General features: G+C 43.3%; 4 protein-coding genes and 1 pseudogene across 5 annotated transcripts; all 5 read right to left on the bottom strand.

Moving 5' to 3' along the window:
• Positions 1–303: 303 nt before the first annotated feature.
• On the bottom strand, positions 304–2,489 carry LOC119299937 (annotated as a pseudogene).
• A 771-nt stretch (positions 2,490–3,260) lies between these two features.
• Positions 3,261–4,902, bottom strand: LOC119302654 (putative F-box protein At1g47790). The gene is made up of 2 exons (XM_037579699.1): positions 4,812–4,902; positions 3,261–4,719 (listed from the first exon to the last, which is right to left on the bottom strand). The coding sequence occupies exon 2, from the start codon at positions 4,708–4,710 to the stop codon at positions 3,445–3,447; it is 1,266 nt and encodes a 421-aa protein (XP_037435596.1). The 5' UTR covers positions 4,711–4,719; positions 4,812–4,902; the 3' UTR covers positions 3,261–3,444.
• Positions 4,903–9,088: 4,186 nt separating this feature from the next.
• LOC119302653 (F-box protein At1g53790-like) lies at positions 9,089–10,612 on the bottom strand. Of its 2 annotated transcripts, none has more exons than XM_037579697.1 (2): positions 10,512–10,612; positions 9,089–10,426 (listed from the first exon to the last, which is right to left on the bottom strand). In XM_037579697.1, the coding sequence occupies exon 2, from the start codon at positions 10,415–10,417 to the stop codon at positions 9,689–9,691; it is 729 nt and encodes a 242-aa protein (XP_037435594.1). In that variant the 5' UTR covers positions 10,418–10,426; positions 10,512–10,612; the 3' UTR covers positions 9,089–9,688. The 2 variants fall into 2 exon arrangements, with proteins under 2 accessions (XP_037435594.1, XP_037435595.1); XM_037579698.1 differs by having other exon boundaries at positions 9,089–10,423.
• A 4,092-nt stretch (positions 10,613–14,704) lies between these two features.
• Positions 14,705–16,313, bottom strand: LOC119297778 (F-box/kelch-repeat protein At3g23880-like). The gene is made up of 2 exons (XM_037575429.1): positions 16,236–16,313; positions 14,705–16,139 (listed from the first exon to the last, which is right to left on the bottom strand). The coding sequence occupies exon 2, from the start codon at positions 16,135–16,137 to the stop codon at positions 15,013–15,015; it is 1,125 nt and encodes a 374-aa protein (XP_037431326.1). The 5' UTR covers positions 16,138–16,139; positions 16,236–16,313; the 3' UTR covers positions 14,705–15,012.
• A 3,613-nt stretch (positions 16,314–19,926) lies between these two features.
• LOC119302651 (F-box/kelch-repeat protein At3g23880-like) lies at positions 19,927–21,688 on the bottom strand. Its single transcript, XM_037579696.1, has 2 exons — positions 21,529–21,688; positions 19,927–21,432 (listed from the first exon to the last, which is right to left on the bottom strand). Exon 2 carries the CDS (start codon positions 21,428–21,430, stop codon positions 20,180–20,182), a length of 1,251 nt encoding a protein of 416 aa, XP_037435593.1. The 5' UTR covers positions 21,431–21,432; positions 21,529–21,688; the 3' UTR covers positions 19,927–20,179.
• Positions 21,689–25,356: the final 3,668 nt, after the last annotated feature.

Genomic DNA, 25,356 nt, shown 5'->3' with positions numbered 1-25,356 from the left:
GGTATTGTTGCTATTTTCACTTTGTTCTGAACAAGGCATGTATAGACTTCAGATTTTAATTCCTATCTCTCTGTCGTAAAAAGTAATATATTGGTCCTGTGTTTTGTCTCTGGTCGAATGAAAGCACCGACCTTGATTTTATCTTATAACCTGATGTTCATCTTCAGTCCCATTATGTTTTGCTTCTAACACAATTGGTTGTCTACACATGCTATTCCTGTGCTCTTACCGACAAGTTGTTTCATACTTTGTCTAAATGTTTTGACCGGCACCGTCGCGTCAAGGCGCGAACCCGATCTAGTAGATACTACTACTGTAAACCCGTAGCCATGGGGGTGAACTACTGCACCCCACCGAGAAGGAGCTTGGAGGTAATCTTGATGGCAAAGACAATGGGTCCTCCCTCCGATAGGGTGCATGGAAGCAATTTATCTTCTGGTTTTGTCTGTCTCACGGACATCCCTCTGACAACGCATTTTACACATTTCAGGGAGATTGACTTGCTAACGAACCCCGTCTATGTTGATCATATAGACGAGTCAACCATAGGATGTTTGTCATTCCTGCCCTGACGATAGAGGTGTCTTGTCTTCCCACCTCTGCAATCTTTTCATCGCTTTGGACACCTGCAATCATATGAGAAGGGAACTAGGTAACTATCAATAGTGCTAGAGGATCAACATAGACAACCATAGGATGTTTGTCTTAATGTTGGTTCAGATTTGTATCCCTAGAATATCATGGTCTTCAAGCCACTCTGTCTAGCTAGAGCTTACAGAAACTCATTGCGGTCTTGTAGGTCATGGTGTCTATTACGATCAAGAGGAATCCCATGTTTACCTCTTTGTTCTAGTCTGTCCTCAAGGTAACCCAGACTAGGATCACAGTCGGCATCAATGTACCTCCAATCATACCACTCCATATGCCTTACATTTTGTGTCATCCACTTTGTTATATGTAAAAAAAATGCATGGTTGATCAAACTAAAGTTATCCGGAACCATGCACCTATGCCTTACCACTGCACCGAGGACGAAGTAGAAGCCGAGGAGGAGGAAGCCAAGGGGGGGATGCCCACAGCATAGTAGCAGCCGATGTTGACGTAGGCGACAAACGGTTGCCAACCATAGCCCATGGCTTCCCCTGCTTATAACATCTACATCACTGTTTTCGTCCATAATAAATGAATCAAATTCTTTGGTTGCTTTTGTCTAAACCTGAACGCTCCTTAGCTCAAAGCTGAAGGCTGACAAAAGGCTTATGTTCTGTGTCTAAGGGCCTATTTGGAATAGTAGTGAGGACTAAATACTACTCCTAGTAAATTACCGGTGAGCATGCAAAAAATACAACCCCCAAACAGCCACAAACATTAGACCATTTCTCTTACTGTTCTAGTATACCTGATAGCACCCGGTTGGATGCCATTGAGGATTATGGTGAGTGCCAGGAGTGGGGTCAGCTTGGACACGGCCACTGCCACATGTTCGCCGCCGGTGTAAATGTAGCTGATGTAGTCATTGAAGAGCTGGATGACTACCGAGATTATAACTGATAGGACAAACGACAACATCGTGACCACCACGACTGATAACGCCGCTGATTTGGGGTTGCCCGCACCAAGCTCATTGCTCACCCTGACACTGCATTGCTCGTTAAACATGTACGAATCTAGTTTATTTCACCTGCTGATGCAAATGAAAACTTCAGAAGTGGCAACTTTACCTGGTTGTGGTGTAGAATCCAAGTGGAATCATAAGCACCCATTCTGAAATGGTCATGCTACAAACACACACAAACACAACAGAATTCAAGCAGTAGTTATCATCATCTGAACAAAAGAGGCAAGTAAGCCAAGTTTCACTAAAATCAGTTACCAAACAGCGAGCGATGCGAGAGCCAGTTCGGGGTCCTTGAGGAGGCCGGCAATGAGCACGAGCATCTGGAAGTACCATGTCTCGAGGCAGAGCATGACAGCAGAGGCAAGGGACAGCTTTAAAAATTCAGGCAGACCCGATAATGCCTGCAGGGAGAATCCAGTCCACGTGACGATGTAGACGAATTGCGCGATGACGATGACCCACCAGCTGATGCTGAGCAGGAGCAAAGCGCCCAGAAGCCCCAGCCCCAGCTTGTAGACGACGAGGTAGCTGAGGACAAGGTGGACAACGAGCGTGGCCTGCCGAGATGTAGGCGCTGGGCGCTATCATGCTCTGGCCTGCAAGAATTTCTGGATCAGGAAGTTGGCGGCGTGCAGGATGAGGCCGTACATGTAGATGGCCGCGGCGCCAGCGATTTCGGAGGACTCGCCGAGGAGGACGGGATGGGGCGGGAGAACAGGTAGAGGAAGGTGAGTGGCACGCCGGTGGCCATGAGCAGGACGGTGGAGCGTTGCATGTAGATGCCCAGCATGTCCAACTTGTTGGCGCCGTAGGCCTGCCCGCACAGCGTCTCCACCGCGCTCCCCATGCCGAGCTGCAAACCGTTGCAGAGTTATCAAGGAGTGTTCTGTAGCCACAAAAGGATGCGGGTTTGTTAGAAAATAAACCGCGACGGGTGTGTGTCCGTGGTCACCAGTGTGTGTGTGTGTGTCCGGACGCCGGTGCGTGACCACGGTATTGTTCAGTCCAAGTCGAGACGGGTTTGAGGCCAGGCTTGCCATCATCATGCATGACTCCAAAATAGCTTAGCTTATCTGTTTGCCGCAGAGGAGCTCCCTGGCATCCTCTGCATTTTACATGGAAGCAATGAAGAAGAGAGCCTGTAAATCACCATAGCCAGAGATTGCCTGAACCACTTTTCAATTATTCACTCGGTATGAGCCGCCCACAGAAGCAGTGTCCTGGGTTCCCAAGCTAAGAGTAGTGAAAAGATTCATCACGAGTTCGCAAGATTTTTGTCCGTTCAAAACTTGAGCGGGCTACAAGCACAAAATACAGTAAAAAGAAATGGTGACAACTGAAAGCAGCCACAAGGCGGAAGAAAAACAGAGAAACAAAAAATGTAACTCAGTGACACCAATGTACACCAGGTAGCATTGAACATTCCAGGAGAACATAAATGTGCTAGCAAATGATTATCTGTTCCAAGAAAGCAACAAATTATGCATCCTGTACCGAACCCACATGTTGCACTGGGAGCAGCATATTATAGTTTGAAACACCGCATTCAAAAGCTTGTTTATTACGAACTGGCCATAGGTATCTAGTAACTCATTGACCAAACTCCTGAAATTGCCATACTAAATGGAACGAACAAAAAATGAAAAAATTGCAAACCTTCTCACGCAAAATGTATTGGAGATTAACATAATATACTTTGAAGGCACAAAGGTACTTTTTCAAAGATGCATGCATCAGAACATTATCTCACTAATTGTTCACATTTAGAACATAAGGTGAACAGCCAGTACGATGTATCATTCCTGACCTCATCAGTGACAGCTACGCTATAAACTCAGCACGCTTCCTGTGTAAATGCAAATTGATCTGGGATCTCTCAGTTCTAGTGCATCAGCATAAGTGTCATTTCTTGGATCATAACTTTGCAGGAATCCCTCTCCTTGCTCTCCACCACTTAATATACCTTCCAGACAATCCATCCCACTGAAGAAAATTCTCCCATCATCTAACATGAGAAAAGGATACCAAAAAAGCCTAGCAACATGTGAAGGCAAGCTGTATTTCTTGACCCAGATACCTTTCTCAAAATCTGTCAAAAACCACAAGTCCATAGATACCTTATGAATATTATGAACCAGAACTAAGCAGCCGTTCAACTCAGCCAATGATAACTGGAGCTCAAGCTGTGAGTAACTGTATTTCTTGTTCTCTTGCACAAACCTCTTGACCTGTCCGGGACCAGGTAGAACACCCCACTCCTCCGCCTCGAGGTTGAATGAAGCTATGCTACCAGGCTCAATGGTTATAACCCCGGTTTCGAAGTATGTGTAGTGAAAATCCATCAAGAAGTACACCACCCCATCGACGACCACGCATCTCATCTGACGACCGGTACAGATACGGGGCGGAGGGTCCTGCTTCCTCCTCCAGCTTCCATGGTTGGTGTCATCAAAGGTGATAACCTCACATACCTGCCGGTCACGAATGCTACAGATGCGGAGCGCCTTGTACTCTCTGGTAGAGGAGACCTTCCCAAAAGCGCACCACTCGACATGGCAGCCCCAGTTTCTTCCCTGTACCTCCAGCTCATGCTCCAATTCCTTTGAGTGGCCCATCGGTAAGTCGAGAGTAGCTCCAGTGACCGGGTTCAGCACGCAGAAGGTCCTAGAGTACACATTCCAGTGGAAGCACACGAGGTCTAGCCGGCTGCGCACAACACAGATGCTATCATGCTCCTCCTTGCTTGAGCTCCGGTGAACGGCATCGCCCGACTCGTTCACCATAACAATCTCATACCCGGTGACTGGAATCCGCCTCACGACGTTGCCCGACAGATCCGAAATCGCAACGCCGTTGACCTCACTGTCGTCGCGGTAGGCAATGGCGAGGAGCGGGGGCGCCGTGCGGTGGGTGGACTTGTGAGCCGCGACGAAGGGCGGATCGGAGGTGAGGGCGTGCCAGGCCGGGCAGACGGCGCGGAGGCGGCAGAGATCCTTGGCCGGGATGCGGAGGAGGACCTCGTACAGCGCGTCCTCGGGCAGGTCGCCGGAGAAGGAGGCGGCGGGGCGCGGCCGCGGCTCCGAAGACGACATCGCCGTCGGCTGTGGGAAGTAGATGCCGTCGGTTAGCAGTCGACGGCGCCAAATCGACGACAGAATCAGATGGGGCTGTGCCGAGGAGGAGTTGGCCTTACCGAGAGCGCCGGCGGTGAGCAGCTGGGCGGCCGGGCGTCGCCGTAGAGGAGAAAGCGGCCGGCGGTCAGTCAGTGGTCAAGGGTTTGCGGATTGGGACTCTCCCGAAGTACCAATCAGTTGGGCTGGACAAAATGGGCCTCTCGCTTTCTCATTGACACAAAGAATTCTTAGCGGGTGCTCGGCCTGTGCTGCGTGGGGTGCGGCCCAATTGCCTCGCCGCGTCCGTAATTCCCCTCGCTCAGGTAACCGTTTTATTTTGTCTCAAAAAAAAAGGTAACCGTTTTATTTTCCAGATTTGAAAAAATCGTGAAATTCAAACAACCTGATTTGTTAGAAAAAATTTATGAATTTTAAAAATGTTCACTAATTCATAAAACCTTCATGAATTTGAAAAAAAAGCTAATAAACTAAAATAATGTACATGGATTTGAAATGTTTTCTTCAATTTGAAAAAAGTTCATGATACTGAAAAATGTTCATGAATTTTACAAATATTCCAGAATATAAAAGATATGGTTAATTTAAAAATATTCATAAATTTTAAAAAATGATCACAACATTTAAAAACACGTTGATTTGAAAAAATGTTCTAAATTTAAACCAGCAAATAAAAATACAGGACAAGGAAAGGAAAACAAAATCAGAATAAAACTAATGTATACATGGGCTGGCTCACTATCTCCCGCGTGGAAGTTTTGTATGAGTAACATAGTATTCCCCGCAGCGACCAGGGAACAAGATTTTCCTACTGCCAAGCTTCGTTTTTTTGGAAAAAGGGCATATATTAATATAGAAAAATATACCAATTGCACTCGACCTTTGCGCCGATACAACGTCAATAATGAGCTTTTTTCATGCACACAGCCGCATTATTAAAAGAAAAGAAAAAACCTAGATTGTAAATTGCCCTTTTGTAATAGCCATTATGAAGCAAGCAAAGCTGATGCATCATTACTGTTGTTTCAATCTTTTTTATTTTTACCTGGATGGAATCTATATTGGTTCACAGTTTCTTTGTTTTGTTTTTTTGGTATTTTTTGTCTAATCTTGCTATATTTTCCTTGAAAATATGTAACTAATGAGGCTTCATCGCCATTGGGAAGTTGAAGTAACTAATGAGGCTTCATCGCCATTCACCTTTTATAGATACCCTTTGACCTTGTCCCAAGCATTATTCATTTGATTGGTATCAATTGACTACAACCTACATGGGGTCTAGATTTGGTCCCTCAACTCCAAAACCGGACAACTTGCACCCCGAATTTCTATGGACTTGTGGAGGGTTTAGGGTTAGGGTTTAAGAATTGAGGGATGAAAAGTATCCTTGGTCACGGTTTTGGAGTTCACGGATATAAAAAAATTACAGGAATATGAATGAGCACCGGTCAAAACCGGGGTGAGTCAACACCAAAAGCCGGTCAAAGCCGAGTCCAGGGACGAACCTTGTCCGGTTTCGGTAGTTGGGGGTGCAAGTTGTCCGGTTTTGAAGTTGATAGACCAAATCTAGACTTCACCAAGAGTTGAGGGACGAAAAGTATACTTTTCTCTATTATGAACCATAACTAAGCAGCCGTCCAACTCAGCCAATGATAACTGGAGTTTGAGTTTTGGGTAACCGCCGTAAACCTGGTTCTCTTGCACAAACCTGTGCACCGGCTCTGGCCCCTGTCGAACACCCATCCAATCCTCTGTCTCGAGGTTGAACGCAGCTATGCTACCAGGTCCAGTGGTTTTCATGCGAGTTCTGAAGTATGTGTAGTGAAAATCCATCAAGAAGTACACCACCCCATCGACGACCACAGATCCCGTCCTGCATCTGGATGAGATATAGCATGGAGGGGCCTGCTTTCTCCTCCAGCTTCCATGGTTGGTGTCATCAAAGGTGATAACCTCACATACCTGCCGCTGCCAGTAGTCACCGGTTCTAGAGACGCGGAGGACCTTGTACTCTCTGGTAGAGGAGACTTGCCCAATAGCGCACGACTCGGAGCAGCCCGTTGGCAGGTCGATAGTGGCTCCGGTGGCCGGGTTCAGCACCCACAAGGCCTCAGAGTAATCTTCCCAGCTGAAATAGACGAGGTCTAGCCGCGCGCTCAAAACAATGAGGCCATCGTCCTTGCTTGTGAACCGGCCAATGGCATCGCCCGTGATTTTCATAACAAACGTGTACCCGGCGCTTGGAATCCTCTTCACGACGTTGCCCGACAAATCCGAAATCGCGACGCCGCTGACCCTGGTTCATTTTTTTCATGAACATTTGTTGTCATTTTTTTCTCTATACTTATGAATTTTGAGTTTTCACTTTTTTCTCTCTATTTTATAAATTCACTATATAAATTATATTGGGTAGGCATTTTAAACAGTATTCAAGAATAATTATTTTAATTTTTAATAAGTGTCCACATACTTTGAAAATGTTCATGTAATTTACGAAATACTTCATTATTTGGAATTTTTCATATTTTTTAACAAACATGCATGATAAATATTTACAAAAACACAAGGAAAAGTTTTTAATAATGGATGAGGTTTTTTAAATATTCAATGAACTTTTCTCAAATACACGAGGAACAGTTCTAAATACACGAGGAACAGTTTTAAAATAAATGATGGATATTTTAATAGATATTTGTTGTTGTTTACATCCTTTTTATTTTATAACCTGCCGGAAATCTATATTGGTTCATTGTTTCTTAATATTTTTTAATTTTGCCAACCTTGCTATCTTCTCCTTGAGAAAATGTCACAAAAATATCAGTTCATTGCAAGGAGCTTTTCATGGGTTTTGGATCGACATGTTAAGATTCCAGGGTCAACCTATTACTCCCTCTAATCCTAATTATTGACGCAACCTCTGTACAATATCCATTTTACATTGTATAGAGGTCATGTTAATTAATTCGGATCAGAGGGACTACTATTTTAACTTCTATACATCCAGACCAACGAGCAGGATGGAATATAATGAATGTGAAGACATTAGATGACTTTCGAGGTAAGCATTGATGTTGTAGTCACAAGATCAAGTGCGTGCAATTTGGATCAGCCTCAAGCCTACACATACCAAGTCAACAACTGTTGCTTGACTGTGGAATGGAAGTCATGATTGGGAAGTTGAAGTAACTAATGAACTGCGGGTAAGCCGTCGATTGTCCTATATGTTAATCGTCATTCACCTTTCATAGATACCCTTTGACCTTGTACCAAGCACTATACATCTGATTGGCATCAATTGACTACAACCTACATGGCATCTAATAAGATGCAAGGATTTCCAGCTTCCATTCACCAGGAGGCCAACCATTCTCGCCCAGATAGATTATAAATTTGAAGATACAAGATAGAGAGAGTTTTTCAGAAATTGATTGGTAATTTAAGGTACCAAAAGCTAGATTAGAATCAACCACCTTGTTCGTTGACGAAAAGAGTTATAGAAGGCATTAATTCTATTGGATGTTAAAGATAAATTTTATGTGAGAAGTGCCTTACACGTGCATGTCTACTAGTATACCAAAAGAAACCCTGGTTCTTAGAAAATTTCAGAGTTTCTGTATATGTTCTGAACTTCATCCAAAATAAAATAAAACAGAGAACGTGTTCTAAAAGGCATCCACGTGAGCACAGATCTAAAAATGGAAGAGAATCCTAGTCACAATACCAAAATCCATAACACCCAATTTTCCAACTAGTACCAGACACAAAAGACCAAAATACCCCGTGCGGTAAGTACACTCTTTGTACAGTAAGCCTTGATCTTCAGAGTTGGGGTTCTGAGTTCTCTCTTCATCGCAGAAAAGCTCCTTGCCATCATTTCCATTTTACATGGAAGCAGCAGAGAAGAGAGCTTGTAAATTACCACAACCAGCAATTACGGGACTTCTTTTCAAATATTCACTCGATATGTGTTACCCACAGATCAGCAAATAGATTCATCATGAGTTCGTTAATTTTGTGTCCCTTCAAAACTGAAGCAGAAGATGAACTACAAGCACAAAAATCAGTAAAAGAATGGTGACAAAAGAAAGTCGCCAAGAGATTGAAGGATAACAGTGAAGCAGAATATGTGACTCAGTGACACCAATGACACCAGGGTAAAGAGCATGATTGGTTTGGCGTCAAAGGGTAAAGAGCAGCGTATTATATTTTGAAACACCACATTGAAAAGCTTGTTCGTTACAAACTGGTCATTGACCAAACTCCTGAAATTGCCATACAAAATGGGACAAACAAAAAACTGCAAATCTTCTCATGCAAAATGTACCGGAGATAAACATAATAAACTTTCAAGGCACAAAAGTACTTTTTTATTGCCATGCATCAGTACAATGCCACACTAATTGTTCCCATGCACAACATAAGGTAAACATCCAGCATTATTCAACTCATCACTGACAGCTACTCTATAAACTCAGCAGGCTTCCTGTGTAAATGCCAATGGATTGGGAACCTCTCAGTTTTAGTGCATAACCATAAGTGTCGTTTCTTGGATCATAACTTAGCAGAAATCCCTCTCCTTGCTCTCCATCACTAAGTAAACCTTGTAGACCATCCACCCCACTGAAGAAAATCGTCCCATCATCTAACATCAGAAAAGGATACCTATAAAGCCTAGAAACATGTGAAGGCATGTTGTATTTCTTAACCCAGATACTTTTCTCAGAATCTGACAAAAACCACAAGTCCATAGATTTGTGAAGAATATTATGAAACAGAACTAAGCAGCCGTTCAACTCAGCCAATGATAACTGGAGGTCAAGTTCTGCGTAACTGTAATCATCGTTCTCTTGCACAAACATCTGCACCTGTTCTGGACCAGGTAGAACACCCCACTCCTCTGTCTCAAGGTTGAATGACGCTATGCTACCAGGCTCAGTGATTAAAACCCCGGGGTATTACAGTATGTGGGGTAAAAATCCATCAAGAAGTAGATCACCGCATCAAGTCTCATCTGGCGACGGGCACAGATATGGGACGGAGGGTCCTGCTTTCTCCTCCAGCATCCATGGTTGGTGTCATCGAAGGTGATAACCTCACTTACCTGCCGGTCATCAATGCTAGAGACACGGAGCGCCTTGTACTCTCTGGTAGAGGAGACATGCCCAAAAGCACAGGACTCAAAATGGCAGAGCCTTTTCCCCTCTAGCTCATGTTCCAATTCCTCTGAGAAGCCCAACGGCAAGGCGATAGTAGCTCCAGTGGCCGGGTTGAGCACCCAGAAGGCCCGAGAGCAGACAACCCAGCTCAAACAGATGAGGTCCAGCCGCGTGCGCACAACACGGATGCTATCGAACATCAGATCAGATTTGTACTTGGTATTCGGAATCCGCTTCACCATGTTGCCCGACAGATCCAAAATCTCGACACCGTTGTGATTACCGTCGTCTCCGTAGGCCACGGCGAGGAGCGGGGGCGCCTTGTGGTGGCGGGAGTTGTGCGCCGCGACGAAGAACGGGTTGGAGGTGAGCGCGCGCCAGGCCGGGCAGACGGCGCGGAGGCGGCAGAGCTCCTTGGCCGGGATGCGGAGGAGGACCTCGTACAGCGCATCCGCGGGCAGGTCGCCGGAGAAGGAGGCGGCAGGAAGCGGGCGCAGCTCCGAAGACGACATCGCCGTCTGCTGTGGTAAGTAGATGCCGTCGGTGAGCAAGCGAGGGTGCCAAATCTACGGCGGATTCAGATGGGGGAGGAGGAGTTGGCCTTACCGAGAGCGCTGGCGGTGAGCAGCCGGGCGGCCGAGCGGGGGGGAAAGCGGCCGTCCGTCAGTGGCCGCCGCAGTGGTCGAGGGTTTGGAGAATTGTGGACGGGAGCATCTCGGGAGACACCTACAGGGAACTATAATTGGCCAGGCCCAACACTCTCTCCATTTCTTCTCTATTCTAATATACTATTGGGTAAGTATTTTCGTTCAATGTTCACCTATTTTAGTTACGTGTGTTAATAAGTTTCAACGTACTTTTAAAATGTTCATGTAGTTTGGTTCGTATTTTTAAAATAATTCATGTAAACTAAAAAGTGCTTGCATGGTTTTTTAATACACGGTGAACATTTTTTCAGATACACAAAAAAAAACTTCTTATAAAATAGTACATGACAAACATTTTTAAATACCATATAGACTTATTTGAAACACATGATAAATACTCCCTCCGTCCCATAATATAAGACGTTTTTTGACACTACACTAGTGTCAAACAACGTCTTACATTATGGGACAGAGTGAGTACTTTTTAAAATATATGATGAAATTTTTTAACACACATTGAAAAAAAAATTAAAATACATGACAACAATCTAAATAATGAAGCATAGTTTTTAAACTAGACAAATCCCCAACGCATTGCTGCAGAAAATTAAGGATAAAAATGTAAACGAAATTGTATATCAAAATTTAAATAATAATCATGAAGTTGTTCCTCATGAAATAATATATGAGAATATGCACAAACAAAGAGCACATAGATAGAATTTCATAGTTTATCAGCACATAAATTTCACAATATACATGTTGTTAGTTAAATTGTAGTATATAGTCATGAATTTGTCACATAGTGTCCATCTAGTATGTAAGTCAAATTCAGTATTAGTGTAAACAAGGACCTCAAAATATCTTACTACCAAATTTGGAAACATGACTTGAGACAGCATACGTTTAAATTGCTATGGGTTGTTTTTGTATGTAATATAGGATACATAAAACTTGGGCAAATGTGATCAAATTCTGAAATTAAAATAGTGCAAATGACTTTGTTTTCAATTTAAAATCCATAAAACCGATTTGGTTGGAAAAAAATCCAATCACGCAGTTTGATTGTTTTTGCAGTCAACAACATACAAAGATGAATGCCGGGGGATAAAGCATACACACTATTGTCCTGGTGTATCTTCGTATATTTGTGGACTAGATGAAGAAATGTTTGACCGTCAGATATTTTGAATACTGAAACAATAAGAATCAGAAGGAAATAAAAATTTTAAAATAGAAAATGAAATGCAGAAAAGAAAAAGGAAAGAAAACGAAAAAATAAAAAAAGAGAAAACTAGAAGAAAAACACTAAAACGGGTGAAACACTGTTTCCATGTAAAATCACATGGAAAACATGCGTGTGAAAAAATAAACCTGGGAAAAACCCGCCCCTGCCCTCTCCTACCAGGATGGCACACATCGTGGCGCTTTTTAAGCAACCGACCTGTATACTCTCTCCGTTTCATAATATAAGACGTTTTTGCAAGCTATTGTAGCTTGCAAAAATGTCTTATATTATGGACGGAGGAAGTATAGGTAATAAGTCGGTTAGAAACTTCTGTCTCCCTCTTCCTATATATTGACTCTGAGTAAGGTAGAACATGTGGCGGAAGGGGGCACGTACATGTTTAGTGATAGGTCTACATCTTATTTGTTTCTCCCTAGCTAATAAAGGAGCATTTGGATGGACACATAGTTTCTAATCTTGAGCTCAAATGCTCCTAAATGAATCCATAGTTTCTATCTTGAGCTCAAATGCTCCTAAATGAACAGTAAATTAAAAAAACTTCTAGAAAAAAATTGTGACAAACTTGAAGGAATATTTGGAGTTCATGCAAAAATTCATCACGAAATCACATTGGTGGAAGGCGTGGTAAAAAAAACAAAATCGGCGCTCTAAAAATGTTATTTTCAAACGCATTTTGGAGCTCTGATTTTGCTTTTCTTGCCACTACTTCCACCAATGTGATTTCGTGATGAAACTTTGCATGAACGTCAAGCATTCCTTAAAGTTTGGCGCAAAAAGAAATCATAGATTTTTGTCTATTTATTTTGATTTTACTGTTCACACTAGGAGCATTTGAGCTCGAGATTAGGAAGATACTTTCCATTTGGATTGAGATCCATTGCTTTCTCTGACCATGTTCTTCTCCCCTGAGTCACTGTTGAGAGCAATGAGGTGAAAGGAGGAATTTTGAATGGTGGTAGCTCCTATGCCAATGCTTCCATGCCAGATCCATGGCGTTATGCGGCCTCGGTTGTCGGCACCCTCATCTCCTCTTTCTCTACTCTTTGCTACAGATCAAGATGATGTTGCAATACTGCCGCTTTCATTTTTTTCTATTAAACTGCAGGAAATCTATAGTGGGTCACATTTATCCGTTTATTGTATTTTCTGTCTAATCTTGCTATGTTTTCCTAGAGAAAATGTCACAAAAATATTAGTTCATTGCAAGAACTTTCCAAGGGTTTCGGATCAACATGCTAAGATTCCGGGGTTAAGTTGATAATACTTTTACTTTTGTAAATCCACTCCAAAGGGTACAATGGAATATAATGAATATGAAGACATTAGATGACTTTCGAGGTAGCATTGATGTTGTTGTGACTTGTGAAGATAAGAATATCAGATGCGTGGGCGTTTCTCCAAAAAAAAAATGGGCGTTCTGCATTCATCAAGTGATTTGGATCGGACTCAAGCCTATACATATGAGGTCAAGAACTTCTGTTTGACTGAGGAATGGAAGACAAATAAATGGTGTAGCATGACTGGGAAGTTAAAGTAACTAATGAGCTTCAGGAAAACCATCGATTATCATACATGTTCATCGTCATTTACCATTATAGATACCCTTAACCGTGTACCGAGCATTATACATTTGATTGGCATCAATGGACACCAACCTACATGTGACCCAATAGGATGCAAGGTTTTTCAGCCTCCACTTAGCGGGAGGCCACCAATAACCCATGATTCGGCCAAAGTTTCATTTTGATGGAGTAGGCATTTGCAGATGCAAGATAAATCAAGTTTTTTAGTAGTTGATTAGTGGGAGCGCATTCAGCGGGGTGGACTAAAATGCATTAACCAAAAGCAAACTGGTTCTTCAAAATTTTCCGAGTTTCTTCAGTACAGAATGTTCTGGGTTTCATACAGAAAATACAAGATAGAGAACATGTTCTACATGCCATCCACATAACAGCAGATACATGTTCTAAAGCAAGTATTTTAGAAGTTAATTGATGATTTTAGGCACTAAAAGCTTGATTAGAGTCAACAATTAGATGCTAAAGATAAATTTTATGTGAGAGGTCTTGTCACTGGTTCTCAGAAATTTTCCATGTTTCTTCAGTACTGAATATATGTTCTGAGTTTCATCGAGAAAAAGGACAAGAAACCATGTTCTAAAAGGCATCCACATAAATGCAGATCTAAAACTGGAAGACCAAAATCAGCAAAATCCAAGTATCCAACTAGCGTCCAGCGTGCGCGCGCGCGCACACACACAAAAACTCTCTCTGTACAGTAAGCACGCTCTTTGTACAATAAGCATTGATCTTCAGAGTTAGGTCATACTCCCTCCGTAAAGAAATATAAGAGTGTGTCGCAGAAGAGCTCCCTGCCACCCTCTGGATTTTACATCGAAGCAGTGGAAAAGAGAACCTATAAATTAACACGGCCAGAGATTGCATGAACTTCTTTTCAAATATTCATGCAGTATGAGCAGCCCACAGATCAGTGTCCTGGATTCCCTAGCTAAGAGCAGCAAATAGATCAATCATGAGTTCGTAAAAAAAAATCCCTTCACAACTGGAGCCGGCTACAAGCACAAAATTCAGTAAAAGACCGTGACAAGAAAACAGCCTCAAGACAGAAGAATAACATTGAAACAAAAGATGTGACTCAGCGTGACACCAACGTACACCAGGCAGTATTGAACATTCAACGACAACATAAATGTGAGACAATCATTATCTGTTCGAAGAAAGGAACAGATTATGCATTCATGTACTCATATGTTGCATTAGGAGCAGCATATTATATTTTGAAACACCGCATTCCGAAGCTTGTTTATCACAAACTGACTATAGCTATATAGCAACTTATTGACCAAACTCCTGAAAATGCCATACACAATGGCAAATCTTCTCATGCAAAACGTTACCGCAGATTGCGATAATAAACTTTAATTGGAAGGCACAAAAGTACTTTTTCATCGATGCATGCATCAGTACACTGTCTCACTAATTGTTCACATTACGACATAAGGTAAACAGCCAGTACGATGAATTATTCACCTCATTAGCGACAGCTACTCTATAAACTCAGCAGGCTTCCTGTGTAAATGCCAATTGAACTGGGGTCTCTCAGTTTTAGTTCATCAGTACATATGCCATTCCTTGGAGATCATAACATGGCAGAAATCCCTCTCCTTGCTCTCCACCACTTAATATACCTTCTAGGCCTTCCATCCCACTGAAGAAAATTCTCTCATAGTGTCATCTAACATGAGAAAAGGATACCAAAAAAGCCTAGCAACATGTGAAGGCAAGCTGTATTTCTTGACCCAGATAGCTTTCTCAAAATCTGTCAAAAACCACAAGACCATAGATACGTTATGAATATTATGAACCATAACTAAGCAAGGGTTCAACTCAGCCAATGATAACCCTTGTTCAATTTCGAAGACACTGTATTCCCCGTTCTCTTGCACAAACCTCTGCAGCTGCTCTGGACCATGTAGAACACCCATCCACTCCTCAGTGTCAAGGTTGAACGAAGCTACGCTACCAGGTTCAATTGTAAAAACCTCAGTTTCATAATAGGAGGAGCAAAATTCCATCAGGAAGTACACCACCCCATCGACGACCGCACATCTCATCTTGTGACTGGTACAGATATAGGACGGAGGGTACTGCTTTCTCCTCCAGCTTCCATGGTTGGTGTCAACAAAGGTGATAACCTCACATACCTTCCGGTCATCAACTGTAGAGATGCGGAGCGCTTTGTACTCCCTGATAGAGGAGACCTGCCCAAAAGCAAACGACTCATCTCGGCAGTCCCATTCCTTTATTCCCTTCACCTCTAGCTCATGCGCAATTTCCTCGGAGAAGCCCATTGGCAAGTCGATGGTAGCTCCGGTGGCTGGGTTCAGCACCCAGAAGGACCCAGACAGGGCATTCCTGTTGAAACAGACGAGGTCTAGCCTCGTGCGCACAACACCGATCTTGTCATTCTTGCCTGTGAACCGGCCAATGGCATCACCCGACTCGTTCACCAAAACAAGCTCATACTCAGTGCCCGGAATCCGCTTGACGACGTTGCCCGACAGATCCGAAATCGCGACGCCACTGACCCCACTGTCGTCGCGGTAGCCCATGGCGAGGAGCGGGGGAGCCGTGTGGTGGCGGGACGTGTGAGCCGTGACGAAGGGCGGGTCGGAGGTGAGGGAGCGCCAGGAGGGGCAGACAGCCCGGAGGCGGCAGAGCTCCTTGGCCGGGATGCGGAGGAGGACCTCGTACAGCACGTCCGCGGGCAGGTCACCGGAGCTGGAGATGGTTGGGCGCGGCCTCGAGGGCGACATCGCTGCGGTAAATAGACGGCGTGAGCAAGCGAGGGAGCCAAATTGACGATGGATTCAGATGGGGTTGCGTGCCGAGGAGACGGAGGAGTTGGTCTTACCAAGAGCGCTGGCGGTGGGCAGGCAATCGCCGGAGACGAGAATGCCGGAGGGGAAAGTGGCCGCCGCACTGGTCGAGGGTTTCGGCCTTTGGACAACAAGGAAGAAATGACAATGTAAGTGTCATTTCTTGGGTCATAACAATGCAGAAATCCCTCCCTATATATGCCCACGGAAACTATGGTGATAATACACTTCACTGAAGAAGATCCTCCCATCATCTAACATCAGAAAAGGATTGATAGAAGGGCTAGCAATTTGTGAAGGCATGCTGTATTTCTTAACCCATATACCTTTCTCAAAATCTGTTAAAAACCACAAGTTGATGGATATGTTATAAATATTATGAACCATAACTAAGCAGCTGTTCAAGTCAGCTAATGATAACTGGAGATCAAGTTTTATGTAGCTGTAATGCTCGTTCTCTTGTACAAAACTCTGCACCTTTCTGGACCACGTAGAACACCCCACTCCTCCTCTCGAGGTTGAACGAAGCTATGCTACCAGGTTCAATGGTAACTAGATCGTTGATGGCGTGCGTTGCCGCACCCGTCTATTTTAAATGTTACTCCCTCCGTTCCTAAATATTTGTCTTTCTAGAGATTTTAACAAGTGACTACATACGAAGCAAAATGAGTGAACCTACACTCTAAAATATGTCTACATACATCCGTATATTGTAACCATTTGAAATGTCTAGAAAGACAAATATTTGGGAACGGAGGGTGTATATTATATTATTACAAATTTGCGTAAAAACATGAAGTCCAGTTCTAGGAAGAATGAAGTAAAAACCTGGAGTTCAAATTCCTGTAGAAATTTGGGATATAGGGCTAAGTTAGAAACTTAGAATGAACTAAAAATAATCAATGCACTTATGCAAAATATAGAAAAATGCACAAAACTACAAAACAAAACTGCCCAAGAGGGGGAGTAAATCTATAGTAGCTCAAATCGGAAGTGCAATACAAGGGAAGAAGGAAACAAAGACCTGACAAAGAATGAGCTAGGGATACCCGAAAATCATATTGCGCCAACGAAGTTGTAAGTATTTCTCCTTGCACTATAGAAAGTACCAAATTGATTCGAGGATCCATGTCTCAAATTCATGACACCTACAAAGGCTGAATTGAAATTTAAAATACATATAGCTAACTGATGGGCATTGGCTCGCACTAAACGGAAACAACCAAAACAGTTGAATGAAAATAAAACTACCTAAGAGAAGCAAATGTTGCTATCCTCATTCTGAGTCAATTGCAGTCCGTGTTTCTTGTGAAACATGCATTTTATCTTATAAAAAACACACACTGTTAGCCTAACGATATTCATTTGTTGATCTATCTTCCAATGCATTGATAACAAAACTAGTCGAAAAAATACTTCTTTTTAGTGACAAAAACTATATGGTCTAGCATCTCAAGGAAAAAAAAGCAACATTAAGGGAAAATGCAAATATGGAGGAGCAGAAGAAAGTGAATCAGTGGGTAGACACGAAGAATTAAAAGCTGTAGAAATAAGGATGGGTCCAAAAAAAGAGAAACACCATGCGTCTAGCTTCAATAATGTGGAAAGAACAATTGTTATAATGTTATTTACAACCCATCTCACATCAAAGTTATCTGTCCAGATGTAAATAATCATGTCTTGAACAACAACTGTACAGCTTAATTATGGACTTAAAATTAAGCAAATTTGAATTAGAAAGTCAAAAGCAAATTCCAAGTAATTGTTCCATCAAATATACAATTTAGAATTGAACTATTCTCTTTTGTAACTGCTCTTCACTCTGTTTCTGCAAAAACAAGGAACTGCCATTGTACTGATTTTATTATTATATCAGTGCATCAATTATGTTCACTGCATTCTTCTTAGATGCTCACTCCCTGCAGATATGTCCATTTGTACAAAGAAATTAATGACACCAAAGAATAGACAGTAACATTAGAGATTCACTGCAGACTCATGTATCTTGATTCTTGAGACACAAATGAGGTAAGTATTTGAAAAAATCTTAACATTGTAGGTATCCAAGAAAATTAAAACAAAGCATAGCAGGTAAAAATTGTGAGCGAACAACATTTTGTACATAACAGCAGCATAACTAAGCCAAGCTAATATGGTAACTGGAATAACAGAAACAAACCTCTAGTTTCATCAAGTCCATACACAGAACTACAAACAGTAAAAAAATCTGCAAATGCCAGTAATCATTTCAAACCACACAAACTGATCTGCTGCTACATATTTATTTCATTCTAGCTATATTATATTTGTAAACAGAAATGGTACAAAGCCCTGCTATGTTCGAGCCTTCCAGGAAGAAATTTGACAAAGCAAACAACTTTGGCATGCTCATACGAGAAGAGAGAATTAATGCATCAAACATGCACTAACTGGATAGCAGATGGTACAAAGGTAAAGAGATTAAACTTGCTTGGAACAAAATGTGAAAAGTAAAAGTATCTTCTATTGGAGAATAGTAGTACTTTGAATGACAATTGAAAGAACCAAAAACAGAAGTCCATGGAACATCTCCCAAGTCCAAACAGATTTTCTCTTGAACTGCTTTTTGAAAGCCCCTCGCATAGTCACTGTGATGATCTAATCACTACAATAGTTGCCATATGGACTATCACTCCTACAGTGTAGCAAAACTACCGACATGGAAACACAAAAAACTGAGCATTGTAATCAAAGTTGAATATTTATCTTTACTCTCTAGCACAAAACAATATGTATGTCAATATAGGGCATGTAGAGAAAGTGAATTGTACTATAGTCTGTAGTAGATATAGTTGAACACAATACAGGGTGAAATGATAAGGAACTTCTGTGCATGTTAGCTCTCTCTATATATTGCCCAACTTCAAACTGACAACCATCAAAGGCAATATCTTTTGGTTCCCTCCCTTATAGAGTTAATTTACAACTATAGACGATTATCTTATCAAGTAACCTGCAGTACAAAAAAGTTATTTAAGAGATTTAGCATATCGCAAACTTCATGGTCTATTCTATGCGAGTGAGTGGCAACAACTCAGGTCTTGTATCTTGTTAAACGCAGATTGACCAGTAGCCTTTCTAAATTGGAAGGGATACAGTCTCATTCTTTCCATGATGACTACATAATCTGGATATGTGACCTGAGCGCAAACCAAACGTGTCGGAAGTGCTTCCTAGAAATATTCCGAGTTTCTTCCGCACTTAATATATGCTCCAAGTTTCATAAAACAAATAAATAGGGAGATACTAGAGAACAACTTCTATATAGCATCCACACAAGTGCAGGTCTAAAATTGGAAGAGACTCCCGCACTCACAAGAGCAATATCCGTACAGTAAGCTTTGATAATCCCATTTTACATGGAAGTAGCGGAGAAGCAAGCTTTCAAATTACCAGAGCCAGAGATTACACTTACTCATTTCAAATATTCATTCAATATGAGCTGCCTCCAGATCAGTGTCCTGGGTTCGTAGCTAAGAACAGAAAATCTATTAATTGTGAATTTGTCAATTTTTGCCACTTCAAAATTGGAGCGGATTACAAGCACAAAATCCAGCAAAAGAATGGAGACAAAAGAAAGCAAGCCTCAAGACAGAAGATTAACAGTCAAACAATATCTGTGATTGACTGACACCAATGCGTTAAGGAACCTTTTTTTAAGAGAATTCTCAAGGAACCTTAATGCCATACTACAACTTGCAGCTTTATAATTTGGTATGATAACATGAGGCATCATACTCTATCAACGTCCTTAGTTCTAATAAAATCCCAACATACAAAGAAGACTGCAAATCTTCTCATGCAAAATATATCAGAGATTAACATAATATACTTTGAAGGCAAAGTACTTTTCCATTGATGCATGCATCAGTACATTGTCTCACTAATTGTTGACATTACCCAGCCAGTTGCATCATTCACCTCATCATTGACAGCTACTCTATAAACTCAGCAGGCTTCCTGTGTAAATGCCAATGGATTGGGAACCTTTCAGTTTTAGTGCGTCGGAGTCATTTCTTGGATCATAACTAAGCAGAAATCCCCCTCCTGGCTCTCCACTACTAAGGAAACCTTGCAGATAATCCTTCCCGCTGAAGTAAATTCTCCCATCATCTAATACCAGAAGAGGGTATAGACGAGGCCTAGCAACATGTGAAGGCATGATGTATTTCTTGACCCAGATACCTTTCTCGGAATCTGCCAAAAACCACAAGTTCATAGATACCTTATGGATATCATGAACCATAACTAAGCAATCATTCAACTCAGCCACTGATAACTCGAGTCCAAGTTGTATGTAATGGTAATTCTCGTTGTCTTGCACAAAACTCTGCACCTGTTCTGGACCACGTAGAACACTCCACTCCTCCGTCTCGAGGTTGAAGGAAGCTACGCTACCAGGTTCAATGGTAACACCCCCAGTTTCAAAATAAGAGGAACAAAAATCCATCAGGAAGTACACCACACCATCGATGACCGCATGTCTCATATTGCGACTGGTACAGATATGGGAGGGAGGGTCCTGCTTTCTCCTCCAGCTTCCATGGTTGGTGCCATCAAAGGTGATAACTTCACATACCTGCCGGCCATCAATTCTAAAGACTCGGAGCGCCTTGTACTCTCTGGTAGAGGAGACCTGCCCAAAAGCACACGACTCGACTTGGCAACACCACTTGTCTATTCCCTCCACCTCTAGCTCATGTTCCAATTCCTCCGAGCGGCCCGTCGGCAAGTCGATGGTAGCTCCAGTGGCCGGGTTCAGCACCGAGAAGGCCTGAGGGTAATCAATCCAGTTGAAACAGACGAGGTCTAGCCGCGTGCGCACAACACAGATGCTATCGTTCTTGCTTGTGAACCGGCCAATGGGATCACCGGACTTGTTCACCCCAACAATCTCATACCCGGTGCTTGGAATCCGCTTCACGACGTTGCCCGACAAATCCGAAATCGCAACGCCGCTAACTCCACTGCCGTCGCGGTAGCCCATGGCGAGGAGCGGGGGCGCAGTACGGTGGCGGGACTTGTGCGCCGCGACGAAGAGCGGGTCGGAGGTGAGGGCGCGCCAGGCGGGGCAGACAGCGCGGAGGCGGCAGAGGTCCTTGGCCGGGATGCGGAGAAGGACCTCGTACAGCGCGTCCGCGGGCAGGTCACCGGAGCTGGAGATGGTTGGGCGCGGCCTCGAGGGCGACATCGCTGCGGTAAATAGACGGCGTGAGCAAGCGAGGGAGCCAAATTGACGATGGATTCAGATGGGGTTGCGTGCCGAGGAGACGGAGGAGTTGGTCTTACCGAGAGCGCTGACGGCGGGCAGGCAATCGCCGGAGACGAGAAGGACGGAGGGGAAAGTGGCCGCCGCACTGGTCGAGGGTTTCGGCCTTTGGACAGCAAGGAAGAAGGGTACCGACTCCCGACCGAACTCAACCAAAATGGGCCTCAGCCTTCACTGCCTTTTGCGACCTGAGAAGTTATGGCCCAACTCTTGGTTGTGTTCGCGTTTTCTTTCTCTTCTTTTTGCGACCCAAGAATTCTTGGCTGATGCTGCGTCTCTTGCTGCAGCAGCTGCCAAGCTCAACTTGACCTAAGCCACCGTCTTCACTCTTCTTTAAAATATTCGGATAACTAGCATTGATCTTGTATTCAAAAAGAAAGTTTGGACCCCTTTGCACATAGTTTACGCCACAAAAGCCATGCTAAACGCTGGTTTAAAGGAGAATACCGAGGAAGATGGAAAGAAAAACTGTATCAAATTCAAAAAGGAAAAACATGCACAAATTTGTATTTACGAATATGTTGATGTGGCCTTTAATCCAGCCGTGGCAGGAAATGAGGCATTATTTGGAGTGCTCCTAAAAATGAATATTCTAATCATTCGATTTTCAGTCAAGCGGCAGTCCGAATATTTATTATATTTTGCAGCAGAAGCTATGGGTTTACTGTTAGGAAAAAACTTAGGGTTTAATCATACCCTCTATTCCTCCGCCTTATCGGTGGTGCCGCTGTCTTCCTCCCTCTCGCGATCAGGATGCCCCCCCTCCCCCTCCCGACGCCCTCTCCCCCCGCCATCACCAGTGTGCGTCACCCGGCAAGGCCCAGGCGCCCCCTGCTTTTCCCCTCTCGAAGGTGCTAGGGAAACCCTAGGACATATCCGGGCAGCAGCGTCGTCGTCGTCGTCGTCGCATTCCTTCTTGAAGTTGTTGCTTGATACGCGGCATTTTGGAGTACTAGGAGTGTGGTGGGACAACTTCGGAGGGCGCAATGGTGGTTGGTCATCCGTGTTTCGTTGAGTTGCCGTTGTTGGCATTAGTTTCTCTTTTCTTTTGGGCTTGATGTGTTGTTTGCCCCAGCAAGTGTTCCGTGTGGTTGCTAGGGGTAAGCCTGTTTCGAGAGAGGATGGGGCCCACTTATACTGCTAAATCTAGAGTCGATAAGCTTTCAAGTTTAAACTAACCTGTTTCCAAATAGAGTCCAGGTGCGATTAACAACTAGAATATAATTCACCTTTAATTGAACACTACTAGACACATGTGAGTTGTGCGCTAACGACTAATTATGTAGAGTCAGGGATGTATTTTGACCATCAACCTAGTTCCCTTCTAATTAATTGTTCCCACGTAATATTTCCAATATATGTATACTGTATTCCAATATTAGTCGACCAGCCTCATCAAGCAAACCCTTAAGTATATAATCCAGCAAGAATTAATTCCAGCATTGATATTACAATGTCGACTAGCTTATAGACATTAATTCCATCAATAAGCAACTCCATCTATCAAAGATGATAATTCCGTGCTTACACAGAGCATGTTTGCACAAAGAGGTTCATGAATAATTAACAAGCAATATTTGGATATAGTTGAAGGGCACAAATTCGTACATTTACTTCTCACTGCTTCGGCTATCAAGGCCTTGGGTTCGAACTCAATTTCCTTCTTTTCTTGTTGCAGGACATTGGTTGATGCTGTTGAAGCAAGGAATTTACTTGAAAATCCACGACATTGGAGGATCATACCTCTACTTGCAGATTTCTTCAATATTGCTTCACGCCACAACTCTTTCAAAGGTCACACACATTCCCGGGATCAAGAATCTCCTTGCCCACTCTCTAGCCAAGAAGGCTTTCTTATGCAGATCTTCCTGTAGTAGCTCTTTCCTTTGCAGTAGAGCCTCCTGTGAGAATAGCTGGAAGCGCGTGCGTTATGCAGGGGCGCGTTGCATGTTATAAAGGCCTAGGCCGGCGACTTATAAGTAGTTAGGATTAGGTTAAGTGTGGATTGATCTCCAAGCTAACTATATGATCATATCTCAACAACCTAACCTATCCTAACAATATACAACACATGTACACCACGCCCTAAGCTAACCACGGTTCATAACAACACTGTGACATACATTACAATGTTTAACACTCCCCCTCAATCACAACTGTCTAAGTTGAGATTGTGTCTAAAAACTTCCAGCTGCCGCAGTGATAGTGGCTTAGTGAAGCCATCCGCTACTTGATCACCAGTAGGAACAAACCGAATATTCAGAAGCTTGTTTGCAACCTGTTCACGAACAAAATGATAATCAATTTCGATGTGCTTTGTCCTAGCATGAAAAACAGGGTTGGCAGAGAGATAGGTAGCACCAAGATTGTCACACCAAAGTGACGCTGCAGGTGGTTGACGAATGCCCAATTCTGTCAGCAGATTTTATACCCAAATGATCTCAGCAGTGGCATTTGCTAAGGCCTTATACTCAGTTTCAGTACTCGACCTGGACACGGTAGCTTGCTTGCGTGCACTCCAAGAAATCAAGTTACCACCAAAAAAGACTGCAAAGCCCCCAGTGGACCTTCGATCATCAGGACACCCTGCCCAGTCTGCATCTGAAAAGGCACTACACTACTAGGGAAAACCTTATACACAGAATCTTAGTAGCAGCGCGGCATAAAAACAGGTGATGCTGCTAAGTAGTAGCAGCGCGGCTACGGAAAGCTCGCTACTGGTGCAAACTTAGCAGTAGCGCGTGACGCTTAAACCGCGCTGCTACAAAAATCCACCGACAGTACACAATGACATAAGTTTACTAGTAGCGCGGCACCAGGGAGCGCGCTGCTGCTAATGCCATAGTAGCAGCGCGCTTTTTTGTCACCTCACTGCTGCTAATTTTGAAATTGTGCACAGGGTTGGCCCGTTTAGCAGTAGCGCGTGACAGGAAAGCGCGCTGTTGCTACGCTCTTAGCAGCAATGCGCTTTCTCTCCCGCGCTACTGCTAAGACGCAACACCCACCACCTTTTCCACCTCCCCTCCCCATCTCCTCTCCTCCCTTTCCCCTACCTCCCACATCCTCCCTCTCTCACTCTTCTTCTTCCTCAATACTTCTCCCCCCATTACTCTCCCTCTTCTACCTACCTTTCTCTCTCTTCATTACTCCTAGCTATAACTACACCACCTCCATTAATTCATCTCCTTTCTCCTTTTCCTCCCCCCTCCACTAGTTGAAGTCGTCTCCTCCCAAATTAGCTAGCTAGGTAGATGTAGCATTTAGTTAAGTGACCTATTTACCCCCAAACTAGATCTTTCTTTGTCAAGAAGAGCTTTGTGCACTTTTGACCTCCCTACATCATCATCTCCACCGTGTGCTCGATCTTGAGATAGAGGTGTGATTAATATTTCATGCTTTTGCAAAATGGAAATATATGTTCCTATTTTGTATACACACTTAATTAGCCATTATTATGCATGGGTCCAATGATGTAATATATATATGTTCCTATTTTGTATACACACTTAGCCATTATTATGCAAGGGTCCAATGATGTAATATATATGTTCCTATTATGCTGAGGAAAAGAAAAAAGGGAAACTGGTTATAGCAGTAGCGCTTTCGTGAAAAAGAGCTACAGCTAGTCAAGGTAGCAGTAGCGGTTTCTGCAGAAAATCGCTATAGCTGCTCGTAATAGTAGTAGCGCGTTTCGTGTAAACGCGCTACTACTACGTCTACTTAACCCAAAATTCTCCCTCTCCCTGCTTCATCCCGCCTCTTTTCCCCCAAATCCCCACTCTCTCTTCCCCGGCCCCGTCGCACCGCCGCGCCCGCCCCCGACCCCGACCCCGCCGCGCCCGACCCCG

The sequence above is a fragment of the Triticum dicoccoides genome, chromosome 5A (genome assembly GCF_002162155.2).
Source record: "Triticum dicoccoides isolate Atlit2015 ecotype Zavitan chromosome 5A, WEW_v2.0, whole genome shotgun sequence".
NCBI lineage: Eukaryota > Viridiplantae > Streptophyta > Magnoliopsida > Poales > Poaceae > Triticum > Triticum dicoccoides.
This window is presented reverse-complemented; position numbering and strand designations above follow the sequence as displayed.

What these genes read in the sequence shown, in the direction of transcription:
- LOC119302654 (XM_037579699.1), bottom strand. Translation starts at nt 4,710, where the DNA reads ATGTCGTCTTCGGAGCCGCGGCCGCGCCCCGCCGCCTCCTTCTCCGGC.
- LOC119297778 (XM_037575429.1), bottom strand. Translation starts at nt 16,137, where the DNA reads ATGTCGCCCTCGAGGCCGCGCCCAACCATCTCCAGCTCCGGTGACCTG.
- LOC119302653 (XM_037579697.1), bottom strand. Translation starts at nt 10,417, where the DNA reads ATGTCGTCTTCGGAGCTGCGCCCGCTTCCTGCCGCCTCCTTCTCCGGC.
- LOC119302651 (XM_037579696.1), bottom strand. Translation starts at nt 21,430, where the DNA reads ATGTCGCCCTCGAGGCCGCGCCCAACCATCTCCAGCTCCGGTGACCTG.